Below are 13,947 nucleotides of genomic sequence, written 5' to 3'. Positions count from 1 at the left end.
ATGTTGAAAGTAAAAATTATATATTAAATTTACAGATTAATAATAAAAAAATAAAAGTTGATAATCAGAATTATAATGCGACAGATGATTTTAACAAAATTTTGGTATGTACACAAAATATAGGTAATGAATAAAATTGTCAACAGAACGAAGGAGGTGTTGCCAATAAAATGACCTGTGTTGAACGGTGACACAGTCAACGGGTGAATTGAGCATATTAGACCTACCGAAACACAATCCACGAATCATAGCCGTTCATCTCAAACTTCGCCGCAGACAATCGAACCATGCTCTAAGATCCTACGTGTCAATCTTCCATTGGCAGTTTCTACGTGGCTTGCGATATCATTGGTCGCACCAACTCGACACAACTCCTCACCAGATCTATATATGTATTCACAATAAACTTCACTAAACGAAGAGCGCAGTCTCTTTTTCTTGATGCTCCTTCCCTAAATCAACTGAAATCGATTCAGATCAGAAGCGTTGCTTGTGGAACTTGATTGTTAGGTTATGGAGGAAAACAGAAGGAAGATGTCTTCTTTGCAGTTGTGTTGTTTTCTAGTGATTGGTTGCTTGGTTTCAACCATTTACGCTTCTTCCGACGCTGTGAGTAAACTAATTTGATGTGTGTTTCGTGGATCTTTAATGTCCGAATTAGTAACTAATTTGTTTGGTTTTTGTAGATATTTTACGAGTCATTTGATGAATCGTTTGAGGGGAGTTGGATCGTGTCTGAGAAGGAAGATTATTCTGGTAAGTTTTGTTTGGATCTAAGTTTATACTGTGTGATTACTTTATTGCTGAACTTGGTGTTAGTGTTTAAGTGGTTATGGAAACCGCTTGACTGTTAAATAAATTGGAAGTTGGAAGGGGAAGGTATTGAATGACAATTATCTGATAGAACTATTGAAATTTGAAGCGTGAATTTTACGTTGCTGGTTATTTGTTTAGGGCAAAAGTAAGAACTTGATCAGGATTACAGATTGCAAAGTAGCATTTAGGTCTCATATTGACACATGTTCTAGTGTGCTGTTAGTCGGTATATGATGCGTTAATATAGCCATTAATTACATTGATTGTTGAAGGAGTTCGAGTCATTTCACCCAACTTAAAGCTAAGAAGATGCAATAATAGCTTTGTTAGAATCTGTAACCGACGGATACAACATTCCACCAACGAAAATGTAGATTACACTAATCGGTTTTTGGCTTTTACTCACACATATAAGTTTCCGAATTAGCTATAGAGAGTATTGGTGAGAGGGTTTGCTTGGCTTTGGGTTATGTCTTGAGTTTATCCCCTACACGAAATTAAACTGGCTTTAAGCAGTCATCAAACACCAAATAATGAACGTATAATGCCAACTTTACGTAAATAAATAGTCATTCAGTTTTATATCATTGTATTCATCAAAAAGCTCAATCTTGACGAACAAATTGTTGCTTAACCCGTTTTAAAACCAAACTCAAGTGCCATATTTTTTAAATGCAAAGAGTCGAACATAAGTTTCTTTTCCTTCAAGTTTAACATTATGTTCAAAACCCTAATTTAATGTAATCTCTTTGTTCTAATGTTGTTTTGTGCAGTAACTGCGGCTTTTTTTTTTTTCTGATATGTTATCGTACTTTGTTTCCAATTTCAATCACTGAGGTTGTTATCATTTTATTTGTTGTCCTTAGGTGAATGGAAACACTCAAAGAGCGAAGGGCATGATGATTATGGGCTCCTGGTGAGTGAAAAGGCTAGAAAGTACGCAATTGTTAAGGAATTGGAAAAGCCTGTTGAACTCAAGGATGGAACAGTTGTTCTCCAGTTTGAAGTCCGTCTTCAAAACGGTCTCGAATGTGGTGGTGCATATCTAAAATATCTTCGCCCACAGGAAGCTGGGTGGACAGCCAAAGGATTTGACAACGAGTCTCCTTACTCAATCATGTTTGGCCCGGACAAATGTGGTGCAACAAACAAAGTCCACTTCATCTTAAAACACAAGAACCCTAAAAGTGGAGAATATGTTGAACATCATCTCAAGTTCCCACCTTCTGTCCCTTCGGATAAACTCACCCATGTGTACACTGCCATTTTGAAACCTGATAATGAGGTTAGAATCTTGGTTGATGGGGAAGAGAAAAAGAAGGCCAATTTCTTGTCTGGTGATGACTTTGAGCCTGCTTTGATCCCGGATAAAACCATACCCGACCCGGAGGACAAAAAGCCCGAAGATTGGGACGAACGGGCTAAGATTCCCGACCCGGAAGCAACAAAGCCTGAGGACTGGGATGAGGATGCGCCTATGGATATTTTAGATGAGGAAGCTGAAAAACCAGAAGGTTGGTTGGAAGATGAGCCTGAGGAAGTTGATGACCCTGAAGCAGTGAAACCCGAGGATTGGGATGATGAAGAAGATGGTGAATGGGAGGCGCCCAAGATTGACAACCCGAAATGTGAGGCAGCACCTGGTTGTGGTGAGTGGAAGAGGCCATTGAAAAGGAACCCAGCTTACAAGGGTAAATGGCATGCTCCTCTTATTGATAACCCTGCTTACAAGGGTATCTGGAAGCCTCGTGACATTCCTAACCCTGATTACTTTGAACTTGAGACACCCAACTTTGAGCCGATTGCTGCTATTGGTATTGAGATCTGGACAATGCAAGATGGAATCTTGTTTGATAATGTTTTGATAGCAAGTGATGAAAAGACCGCAGAAACTATCAGGGAGACGACATGGAAGCCCAAGTTTAAGGTGGAGGAAGAGAAACACAAAGCTGAAGAACAGGAAGCTGGTTTTGATGGTCTCAAGGGCATCCAGGTAATTTATCCCACCCAACCAACCAACTTGCATACGAGAAGCTCTTTTCTTATTCCATTGTTGTTCTAATAGTTTTTTTTAATGTACTTTGAAATGTTGCAGAAAGCAGTGTTTGATGTCCTTTACAAGATTGCCGATCTGCCTTTCTTGGGAGACCACAAGGTCAAGGTTTTGGTAAGTATATCTGAATGTTTGTCTGTATCTTTTTTCCACTTGGCATGTATGTAATTATTTATTCTTAATATTATTATGCAGGAACTTATTGAGAAGGCTGAAAAACAGCCAAACATTACAATTGGTGTCATAGTTTCGATTGTTGTGGTGATCTTTAGCGTCTTGTTGAAGTTGTTGTTTGGTGGAAAGAAAGCTGTGAGTACCAAACTTTTCCCTTTTTGTTACAACATTATACTTGAAAAAAGAAACAAGTAAAATCATAGCAATGTGTCAGAATACAAAACTATTCACTGCTATAATTGGCTACAGTTTGAAAACTAGTAAATGAAAGTGCATTGTTTTTTTAGCAATTATTCTATTAGGAGACCCAAACACTATATATTGATGTATGGAATGGAATTGTTGTTTGTACAGACTCCAAAGGTGACTGTAGCTGAACCAGCAAAGAAGGAAGAAGGTGAATCATCAAACACAGGGGCAGCAGCAGCAGCTGAAGAGGAAGAGAAGAATGATGAACAAAATGAGGATGCTGCTGCTCCACGTAGAAGGACAAGACGTGATATCTGATGTCATGTCATGTGTAATGAATGGAAGTTGAAAAACAAGAAAGACGACGGATTATTCAAGTATTGGTAGAAGAATGTAGTGTTTAGTTGGGGTATTTGCATCATCTAATTACATGTTTTTATTTCTTTGGGTTTTTTTTTTTTTTGTTAAACAAAAGATTTTGTGGGGTGTAGAAGGAAGGGAAAAAGTTTATTTTGTATGACGTTGTAAATGAGAGAAATTCTTATCTAGAATCGGGGATTGTGTGCTGAAATTTCATTACTACGCTTTTTACACGTCAAAGATTTAAAATGGCATCCTATGCGTTGACTCATTAGAATGGTGTCGTATTGTTAAAATACACAAAAATTGTGTGTGTCATCATCGTACATTCGTACCTGTGAATAAACCCTAATGCGATTTTAGGGGATAATGGTCGATCGAAGAAAACCCAGATCTAGGAAAAGATTGAAAGCGTAGAGAAAAAAAGCCTATGAAGACTGGTGTTTTTGTAGTATATGAAATTCGAAGTCAACCCACTTTGCTTCTATACTTTTGTACCCCCAAAATCTGTCTTTTGAAGTAAATGGTTGTCTTTTTCACAATCCATGAATCAGCTTTGCAGTGGAAAATGGGTCAATCCAAGAAAAAAACTTACAATCCTTCTTTCCTTCATGATACGAAAAAAACTTACAATCCTTCTTTCCTTCATGATACGAACTAGTCATGACATTATAGTTAAACTGATCGGGTTTGGGTTAAGCTGTATCGACCTTTTCAAGTTTCAACTGGACAAGAACATGACACCATATGTTTTCTAGGTCTACTTGCCATGAAATTGGAAAATTAACTACACTTGGGGTGGTTGAAAAAGACAAAGTCATTCATTTCAAAAGAACCTTTTGAGGGTACAAATTGATTTTCTTTCCCATTTAAGTCCCTCAAATGCAAACTAAAAATGTATCTTATCCACCTCAACAACGCTACCTGAAAAAAACATGGTAACAACTAACAAGATAATTTCCTAAAATCGAATACAATAGCGGTGGAAATAGCGCCACCGTAATTACTCACTGCTAAACCTTATTGCGATTAAATAAAGGTCCAAAAACCGCTATAGTGTGCTACTAACTACCTAAGCAGTTATCGCGGTCGAAATTTCAATAGCAGTTACATGCCGCTATTTGAAATCACGGTTATCGCGGTGGTATAGCAGTGATACAGCGGTTTTTTAATATTATGTATAATTTACATTATATATTTATACAAAATTTATATATTAGATTATTAACACTATATAGAATTAATATCATAAAAAATCATATAAAACATAACATAATCTATATATAATATTCTAATATAGTAATATGGAAACCAAAAAAATGTCATAATGTCATCACAACTCATGTCGCTCGTGGTTTCTTAGTACTGAAACAAACGAAAAAAGAAAGTTGTCATTTGTTGTCTTGTAGTTTGTAATTAATTATTTTTATTATTTGGACTTATTAAGACAAAAAGTGTAGTGGAATAGTTAAAAAAAATAAGGATTTAATATTGAAATAACACACAATCGTTTTTTTTTCTTTGTCAAAGTAGCTTAATATGTACGAAATTGTAAAAGTGGGTGTAGCGCCGCTATAGCGCTGAAGAGGTTCGCGGGAAATAGCGGTCAATAGCACCGCTAATAGCATCACCGCTATTCGTAAATGCTATTTCAAAATAGCGGTTCAGTAACACCGCAAAATGCTATGGCGTCGCTATAACACCGCTATAGCGCGCTATTGATAGCATAGCTAACTACATAACCTGTGAAATATCCAAATGAAGCTCAATCCGGCCAAATGCATATTGGAGCCAAAGATGGACAAATCCAAAAGATATGCAAGTCCTCATCAACAAACTAACTGCTCTAGGCCATTTCATCGTTAAGTCCGTAGAAAAATATTTTCCTCTCTTCCAAACACTAAAGAGATATAAAAGCAATATGAACTCTCTGTGGATTAGAGGTTGTCCTTATAACACTAAACGAAAGCTTGCAGGGCATCCTAACATTAGCAAGTCTTGCCTCGGGATAAATGTTATCTTTATACTTGGGTATAGTGCCAAAAGCCATCAATGATATCCTTGTAGTCTAAGACACTCGGGTGTGGGCAACGCGGCTACCGCGTTATCTGACGTGGCATACGCCCTTAACGGCGCCATGGCGCGGAACACCGCCCCAGGGTCTCGTTAAGGCGCGTTACGCCATGAGATGTTACCAAAATAACGAGCCATAACATGTATAATTCGAACGCTTTTATTTTTTAGCCGTTGCATACGGTATAATTAATAAAAAAAAATTTACTTCAATTTACTTTATATATATCAACAAATATATATATATATATATATATATATATATATATATATATATATATATCATATTTTAGCTCTCTATCTCTATTTATCTATATCCATCTCTATTTCATTCAAAAAAAAAATTACCCTCTATGGATCAAAACCTGAATACCCCTCCTTCGAAGACAAACACATCCACTCCATTGGGTTTTACGGGATACGAGGGATACATCAACCTTCTAAACTCCCAAAACTCACCACAAATTCCATATTCCGACAATTTTTTCAATACCACCTCACCCCCAATACAATTCCATACCTCGCCATATATGCAACAAAGTGCAAACATTCAACAAAACCTTTTTACCACGTTCGGTCCCATGCGTCAAACAGTCACACAACCCACACCCACGCAAGAACCCGTTGTCTAGACTCAAGCTGGTGGTAGTTAGAGAGCATCGGGAAAAAATGGAGACCAAAAAAGAAAGGGAAAGAGGTCGTTGTCGGGACGGACGAAACGGAAGCACCTCCAACATGGTGGACACCGGAGGAAGAGCATGCGTTGGCGACGGCTTGGTGCAGTACTTCAAAACAACCAACTATGGGGAACGATATGAAGAGAGTTGCTTTTTGGGATGTCGTTATCGTCAAATTCCGCACAATTTTGAACAAGGGTGACATGTATCTCAATAATGATATGCTTAGTGGCAAATGGACTCAAATTAGCCGGAAGTGCACCAAATTCAATTCCATATACAACAAACTTTCTTCGCAACGTCAAAGTGGTGCCAATGATTTCGATGTGTTTAGAGCCGCGAGGGAGGAATATCATGTGCAAATGGGGCACGTATTTGAGTATGAAAAAGTATGGGAGTTAGTGAGGAAAGATCCAAAATGGATGAAAACGCCAATATCATCGGAACAACAATCCAAAAGGTCTCGTGGTTCGGGTTCGGTTGACGTTTCCGACGGACACACGAACATCGACCTTAACGCGGACACCGATGAGATCCCGGACGAGTTTGACGACATTGAGGAAATCTCTCCGCCACGACGACCTATGGAGCGCGACAAAGCGAAACGCGCTCAACGACATGCAGAGAAGAATGAAAGTTGGCTTCGAGAGCACGAGGAAATGAAAAAAAAAATTCGACGCCCACACGGAAATCGCAAATAAAAGATACGAATTGCAACGGGAGCATTTGGATTTCCTTCGTCAAGAAGCCCAAGAAGATCGCATATCGAAGGATTTGACAATTCTTACGACAAACGAACAAAATTTACCACCGAGACGAACTGAAGTGATACGGAGGATGAAGGCACAAATAGAGAAAAAAAATACTTGGGCGGATAATAGTTTGTCGGTGTTTTTTTTTTTTTTAAATTATTATGACTATCGTGCGTTTTTTTTTCAATGTTTTTTTTTTGGTTTGTAATGTTTTTTTTTAAGTTTGTATGGTATTTTTAATTTTCTAGTTAATGAAATTATGTTTTATTAATTTATATGTTTTTTATAAATATATGATATATATTAAAAAAATAAAACGAATTAGAAATATATGAAGTAAAGAAAAAAAATAAAACAAATTAGAATAATAGAAATTAAAAACATCCAAAAAAAATAAAAAAAGAAATAGAAAATAGTATGTGTTATCCCATGTTATTTGGTGTTGCCCATTTCCATCTTTGGTGTTATAACATCAAATTGTGACTAGGATGATGAGATGGACAATTTGGGTGTGATAACATGTAATAACATGTTGCCCATAATAGTCTAAAGGAAAAAAAAAAAAACAACCGATTAAACAAATACTATTGAAACAAGAGAAATCTGGACTATTAGTAAAATAGGCAATCGAGCTAGGAAGAAACCCTTAGGCAACAAACTCTTTTGTGATTTTAGGAAATTATACCCGATCAAGAAAACCCACATCTAAATGCCTCATCTAGGAACGCTTCAAGCCTATGAAAACCAGTGTTTTGTTTGTCAGGTATGAAATATCAAAATCAACCCGCTTTGCATTTATATTCTTTTTAATATGAAAATGAATATAGTAGTTTTTTCTTATTATTATTATTTTTTCGTTCTCTTTCGATTTCTCACTTTAAATTTGATATATATCTTTTTATAATCAACCGACTAGGTGTAAAACTCATGTATTACATGAGTTGATTAAACAAAAGATTAAATATTAAAATATAAACATTAAGTATTTTTGAAATAAAAAATGAAGAAACCTATTAATGAAGAAACCTATTAATTACAATTGTTATCACATTTATTACATTTAATACTTTGTATAAAATATGTAAATTTAATACTTTGTATAAAATATGTAAGTAATATGTGACTTTTTAATATAAAAATTGAAAAAACCTAAAAATCGACATGTGAATATTATTTATTTTAAAAATATAATAAAATGACAAGTGTCAAAATTTATGAGAGATTGACATGTGTCAAAATGAATCTTCATTTATTATAGTTGATTTCGAATATTGTTTTAAAAAAAACAAAGTTAAAATGGTTATTTAGATTGTGTTCCCAAGTTTTATCAAAATAAAAAAATAAATTATATTTTTATGTTCCTAAGTTTGAAAAAAATAAAAGAGGAATAAACAATTTATCATAAGTGAAAGAAAAGGAACAAAAGAAATTAAATTCAAATCTGTTTTTCATGATCTAGAAAAGAAAGAGAGAAAAGAAAATAAATTCAAGTATTATTTTGATGTCCAATTTCTTTCTCTCCAAACCCTTTCTCTTGTTTCCAGTTCATTCCATTAAAAAACTCAAAGAATATCAAGTTTTTCTCATTTCTTCCTGGTTCCATCCACTTCTTTCACTTCTCTTTTTATATAAGACTCAGAATCTAAATGTTAGTCTCATTCAAACAAACCTTATGTAAATAAGGTTTTATCCATAGTCCATACAAACATCATTATCCTCACAAAGATGAGGATCTGTGTGACTAGATTCAAAAGCAGAAAATAAAAGATCACGTGGAAGATACTGGCATGCATGAAGATGTGGAAAGTTGTGCAACAAGATCATGAACTAAAAGTAGACCAAAAATTTGAAGCTTTCTATTCATTTAGCGAATATGTTTACTTTTACATTAGATGCACACATACATATGTTGTAGATGTTGACCAACCTAAGGAAGATCAAACAGACCAGCAATGGAAGAGAATCATAAAGTATATGATTGATTAAGCTTTGAGTATCCTGGGAGGTATCATTGCCTTGGGTGGATTTGGGATGACATCATCGGGACCAAGATTGTCTATAGGTGGTCGTTGTTTATGATGATTGGTAACAGTTTGGTATGCCATTGTCAACGCCAGTGCCTACAAATTAACAGATGTGAAAAGTCAACCTCTACTCTAAATACTGTATGAATTGAAAACCTCGGGATCAAAGAAAGACAACTTACAATGTGGTCATGATCAGGTGGAGCATAGATGCCAGTTGTGACAGTGCTACTTCTGCGGGTATCATTAGTTGGTGGATCCGGAATCTTCTGAAAGCCAACAGGAACAACCATAACCGGCATCCCAACAAGATTACCAACACAGACTTTCTCCCAATCAGTCGCATTTCCTACGAATGCATCCACCCTGAAACTCTCCTTTACTTCTCGAATCAACTTCCCACGTGCCCTTTGTGACTGTTTGACATTTTTCTTATTCATTTCTCAATTATACAAATTATGTGTAATGCAAAAACATACCTGTATGTAATCGACAGCTGGTATTATGCGCGTACGGCGAAGCTCTGTGGGCCATTGATCCTGGGCCTCGTACTCGTCATCTTCACCAGATCGTTGCCACTTGTCAAAGTGAGCAAGCATGTCCACATCCATTGTGAAATTTAAAATCCCTTGAGCAGATTCAACACTGTAGCTCAGATTAAACGCTACCATCTTTACACCCTTTGATTTTAGCACATCCACCACCTGCCAATTTCACATCACCACAAAATCAATCGTTGCCCAAATAAAAATAATGACAAATTACAAAAAAAAAAAATCCCACCTCCATCTCAGCATCCTCTAGATATCCAACAGTAAGTTTCGTGATGTCTACAGAAAACGGGTCATCAAGAAAGATCTTTCTTGACGACCCGTCATCAGGATCTTTACCCCGGATAACATCTAGAACAATCGCACAATCAACTGCACTTCTACAAAATGGGCCAAGTTTGTCCTTTCATAGAAAAAAAAAGGACTTCATTATTAATAAAAGAAAACAACATAAAAAACCAAGCATCGAGCGAGGGTTTGATCCTTACCAGGCTCTCGGACACACTCATGACACCGGTTCGACCAACTGCACCGAAAGTCGGTCTCAATGCGGTCACACCGCACCGAGCCGCAGGGTAAGTTATGGAACCGGCCGTCTCAGACCCGATTGCAAATGGAACCATGCCGGCTGCAGTGCAGGCGGCGGGTCCAGCCGATGAACCGGTGGTGAACTCCTCAATGTTCCATGGGTTTCTGGTTCGACCACCGAACCAGATATCGTCGTATGCTAATGACCCTGTAACCAGTTTCCCAACAAGAACTGCACCTGCTGCCTTCAATCTGCATTCATAGTTACAGAGACATCATCAATTCAACTCAACTCAAGTGCATCAACATTTATGGTGTAACTGGCCACATTGGATCATACCTCTTGTACACCCAAGCCTCAATGTCAAGGACTTGATTTTTGAATGTGGTTGAACCCCAAGTGGTTTTATATTCAGGAACCGAGATGATGTCCTTTAGCCCATATGGTATCCCATGAAGTGGACCTATATATATATTGATTCATAAATTTAGCTTCTCATAAATAAAGGGCTACATAACTACATAAGTAAATTCAATACCTAAGTCTATGCCTTGTGCTAGTAGTTCATCAGCTTCCTTTGCCTGTTTGTAGGCAAGATCCTCGGTGATGGTCACCACTGCTTCTAACACTGGATTATACCTGCACACCATTACATAAGGGGTTGTTTCTTTTTTAATAATGAGCCTAATGGGTTCAGAAACTAATTTATCTCATACATGATGAGAAAAGAATAAAGAAACAACTCATAAGGCACAAAATTACCTTTTAAGCCTCTTAAGAAAAACCCGGACGAGCTCCTCTGAGGTGACTTGTTTCGTTCTTATAAGATGTCCGAGTTCAAGAATCTATATATATTATCCAACATTTTCCACAAAACAAGAAACGATAAGCAAAGGTAGTATGATATTTAGTGACAGTTGAATGTACTTTAGTGACAGTCAACTTACAGTCATGAAAGCGATATCTTCTTCATTTTCAGGCTTCATGACACCTGAAACCGAAGGATAACTGAATTTTTTAGCATCATCTTGTGTTTCTTCGTGTTGCCATTTGGAATTGAAAACCAATGAAGAAGGGTAGTGCAATCCACCATTGGTGGTAGCAACTATTTTCCTATTGGCTTTAATTATAGGAATGTTGAGCTCTTTGGCACCCTTCTCGATTTCAAGCATCTAAATTTGAAAAAATAGCAAACGTTTTTAGTGTTGAAAAAAGGTACAACGCATTATTACACACAAAAAGGTAAACATTACCTTGTTGTCATTGAAGAACTCTGCATCCAACATACTAAAACCACGTTTAAGGCATGAAGCATCATCTGTGTTTTTGGATTTTTTGTCTTGGATAGATAACTCAGGACTTGCACTGTCCTGATTGAAAGATAATCAAATTTAGTGGAAAAGTATGAAATATGACAGCAGCCTATTGGATGCATTTTATTTATTACCTGGATAAAATGGTTCTAGATAGACTTGGAGCTTTTTGAAACAACATTTTTCCTATTTTATTATAGGTACTCACCTGTACTTGTAGTATACCAAAAACTGGTCAATTCTGATGCAGGGGATTTAGTGACATGGAGTATGTGATGTATCATAAACAGGAGTACAGGTGTTCATTTATGGTGAGAATTAGGAAATACAAGGAAGAGAGAGACTGCACACTTATTTAAATAAAATTAACTCAAAACATGGTGGAAAGACATGATGTATATAAAGATTCCATAAGGCACCCAAACTGGTTAACTTTAATGCTGTAAATTTATAATTTAGCAATGCAATTAAAAGGGATGTTGGAAATAAGAAGGATAAAGGAAAAGATCAACATGAAATTGAAAAAATGATATGAACCAGGAGTTTGTATCGTTTAACATTGGTATGTCAATCTTGGAGTAGAATAATTAAATTGTTAGTATTTAGGATTAACTAGAGATATTTTCATAAATTCAGGGGCTAAAAGCTAACTAATTCGTTCTTGTGGATGGTGTCTTGTTTTCTGAAAGAATGAAGGTGAGAAGATCTAGAAGTTGAAGACTTAAGGAGCTGCGGTGTAAATAAAATAAAAAAAAAAAAACACAAATTCTGTTTTACATGATATACGTCTGTTAAACACGAATAACTCTCTCAAAGGTCTTTTTCATCTATCTGGAAGTTATAATACGTGTTCATGAGTCCTTTTTGCAATAATGATGAGAGTTTATTCATGTTTTCTTGTAAATATTAGTAGTTATACTAACGTTAACAGTATTAAACTGTTGTGGGAGTTTAGGTAGTCATGTATAAAGGAAAAAACTGCACTAATAAGAAGTTTCAAGAACAAATTCAGAAATATAGTAGAGAGAAGGAGACCACAGCAATCTGTATACGTACGTACAGTCGTACACTACCAAAAACAGATCAATCGCTATGTAAGAAAAATTGAGATATCAGCTCACATTGTCATGAACTTGTGATCGTGTAAAATGAAGGCTTCTTAAGGTCATTGGTAGCAATTAGCAAGTGTTAACAACTTTTGAGTATGATTCTAGACTAAAGACTATTGAAAGTTTTGAGTAAGTTTCGTTCAGAAAAAGTATAATTAATACGTAAAAATTGGCATTATAAAAAATACAAGGAAGTACTATGCCCAAATGACAAAAGCGCTTTGGAATCAACTCCAAAATAAAATCGAGACCAAAACTAGTTAACTGCAACGAAAAAGGCATGAAAAGCAAGGACGATTTGACAATAGATCATTTTGGGAACAATAATATGATATGCAGAAACTATTGCTGCTAGCTCTCTAACAACGAACACTGCCGTGAATTCAGAACAGTTTGGTTGACTAATCATGCCAAAGCTGATTCTAAATCAATTGGGAACATAAACAACGTAATAAAATATGATCTACAACAGCAATAGCAAAAACAACCACGATATATGAAATCTAAACGGAAATTTGAAGAGACGATTCAGTTGTAAAATTTACAAAGCTATCAATGAGTTATATATACATACATATATATATATATATATATATATATATATATATATATATATATATATATATATATATATATATATAAATATAGGGAGAAAGAGTACCATATTGGGCTATTCGCAGAGGCTCCAGTTGAAGATAGACGGCAGTCTTGAATTGAAGAACTGCTACAAAACAAAAACAGAGTGGAGTGCAGGAGAGTGATAAACAGCAACCCACCGACGTTACGTGTCGGCCGGAGAGGTATCGGAGGACACCTGCCGGCCATCTTCTTCGATCACGTGTCTGTCGATTTGATTATACACGAATCTAGCGAGTGATTGGAGGGTTTTAGTAGCAGAGGTGCTTTGGCGTTTCACCCTTTTTCTTCAAAAGTAATCGGGTCAACTTTTTGGCTCGTTCCACATCCCAACTTGCATTATCTAAAGTTCTAAACAACATATTTAATTATTTATCATTCTTAATTCGTTTTTTAATAAATAACATACAAAACAGCTCTTAATTATTTTACAAAAAATTAAATAAAAGACAAAATTGCAAAAATGGTCCCTGTGGTATGCATTTTTTTGGGGTTTTAGTCCAAACCTCGACTTTTTTGGTTTCGTGGTCCTTTTGACCATGTTTGCTTGTGATTTTGGTTCCTTGGAAAACTAAAAAGACTAAAATGCCCTTTGTGATATATTTTTTATGTTTTTCCATTTTAATTTAAAAGAAAAAGAAAATAATTAATTAATTGGGCCCACATCCTCTCTCTCTCTCTCTCTCTCTCT

General features: G+C 36.0%; 3 protein-coding genes across 4 annotated transcripts; 2 read left to right on the top strand and 1 right to left on the bottom strand.

The window, feature by feature from the left end:
* The first annotated feature begins 409 nt into the window (after positions 1-409).
* Positions 410-3,803, top strand: LOC145052174 (calnexin homolog). The gene is made up of 6 exons (XM_078999986.1): positions 410-609; positions 687-756; positions 1,683-2,809; positions 2,912-2,983; positions 3,065-3,178; positions 3,398-3,803. The coding sequence occupies exons 1-6, from the start codon at positions 514-516 to the stop codon at positions 3,548-3,550; spliced, it is 1,632 nt and encodes a 543-aa protein (XP_078856112.1). The 5' UTR covers positions 410-513; the 3' UTR covers positions 3,551-3,803.
* A 2,664-nt stretch (positions 3,804-6,467) lies between these two features.
* On the top strand, positions 6,468-7,043 carry LOC145049364 (uncharacterized). The gene has a single exon (XM_078997784.1). The coding sequence runs from the start codon at positions 6,468-6,470 to the stop codon at positions 7,041-7,043; it is 576 nt and encodes a 191-aa protein (XP_078853910.1).
* Positions 7,044-8,928: 1,885 nt separating this feature from the next.
* On the bottom strand, positions 8,929-13,586 carry LOC145052173 (Amidase family protein). Of its 2 annotated transcripts, XM_078999985.1 has the most exons (12): positions 13,282-13,418; positions 11,646-11,719; positions 11,452-11,563; positions 11,146-11,370; positions 10,961-11,043; positions 10,737-10,837; positions 10,538-10,661; positions 10,158-10,449; positions 9,902-10,072; positions 9,598-9,822; positions 9,301-9,534; positions 8,929-9,214 (listed from the first exon to the last, which is right to left on the bottom strand). In XM_078999985.1, exons 1-12 carry the CDS (start codon positions 13,282-13,284, stop codon positions 9,077-9,079), a joined length of 1,782 nt encoding a protein of 593 aa, XP_078856111.1. In that variant the 5' UTR covers positions 13,285-13,418; the 3' UTR covers positions 8,929-9,076. The 2 variants fall into 2 exon arrangements, with proteins under 2 accessions (XP_078856111.1, XP_078856110.1); XM_078999984.1 differs by lacking the exon at positions 11,646-11,719 and having other exon boundaries at positions 13,282-13,586.
* Positions 13,587-13,947: the final 361 nt, after the last annotated feature.

The sequence above is a fragment of the Lactuca serriola genome, chromosome 5 (genome assembly GCF_051521515.1).
Source record: "Lactuca serriola cultivar US96UC23 chromosome 5, Lser_US96UC23_V15, whole genome shotgun sequence".
Classification (NCBI taxonomy): domain Eukaryota; kingdom Viridiplantae; phylum Streptophyta; class Magnoliopsida; order Asterales; family Asteraceae; genus Lactuca; species Lactuca serriola.
The sequence above is the reverse complement of the archived record's forward strand: the minus strand, read 5'-3'. Positions and strand labels throughout refer to the sequence as shown.

What these genes read in the sequence shown, in the direction of transcription:
- LOC145052173 (XM_078999984.1), bottom strand. Translation starts at nt 13,445, where the DNA reads ATGGCCGGCAGGTGTCCTCCGATACCTCTCCGGCCGACACGTAACGTC. An exon ending in AGTTCTTCAATGACAACAAG is followed by an intron (nt 11,371 to 11,451) that starts GTAATGTTTACC and finishes TTTCAAATTTAG; the next exon opens with ATGCTTGAAATCGAGAAGGG. An exon ending in TTTCTTAAGAGGCTTAAAAG is followed by an intron (nt 10,838 to 10,960) that starts GTAATTTTGTGC and finishes AATGGTGTGCAG; the next exon opens with GTATAATCCAGTGTTAGAAG.
- LOC145049364 (XM_078997784.1), top strand. Translation starts at nt 6,468, where the DNA reads ATGGGGAACGATATGAAGAGAGTTGCTTTTTGGGATGTCGTTATCGTC.
- LOC145052174 (XM_078999986.1), top strand. Translation starts at nt 514, where the DNA reads ATGGAGGAAAACAGAAGGAAGATGTCTTCTTTGCAGTTGTGTTGTTTT. An exon ending in ATGGTCTCAAGGGCATCCAG is followed by an intron (nt 2,810 to 2,911) that starts GTAATTTATCCC and finishes GAAATGTTGCAG; the next exon opens with AAAGCAGTGTTTGATGTCCT. An exon ending in TGTTTGGTGGAAAGAAAGCT is followed by an intron (nt 3,179 to 3,397) that starts GTGAGTACCAAA and finishes TTGTTTGTACAG; the next exon opens with ACTCCAAAGGTGACTGTAGC.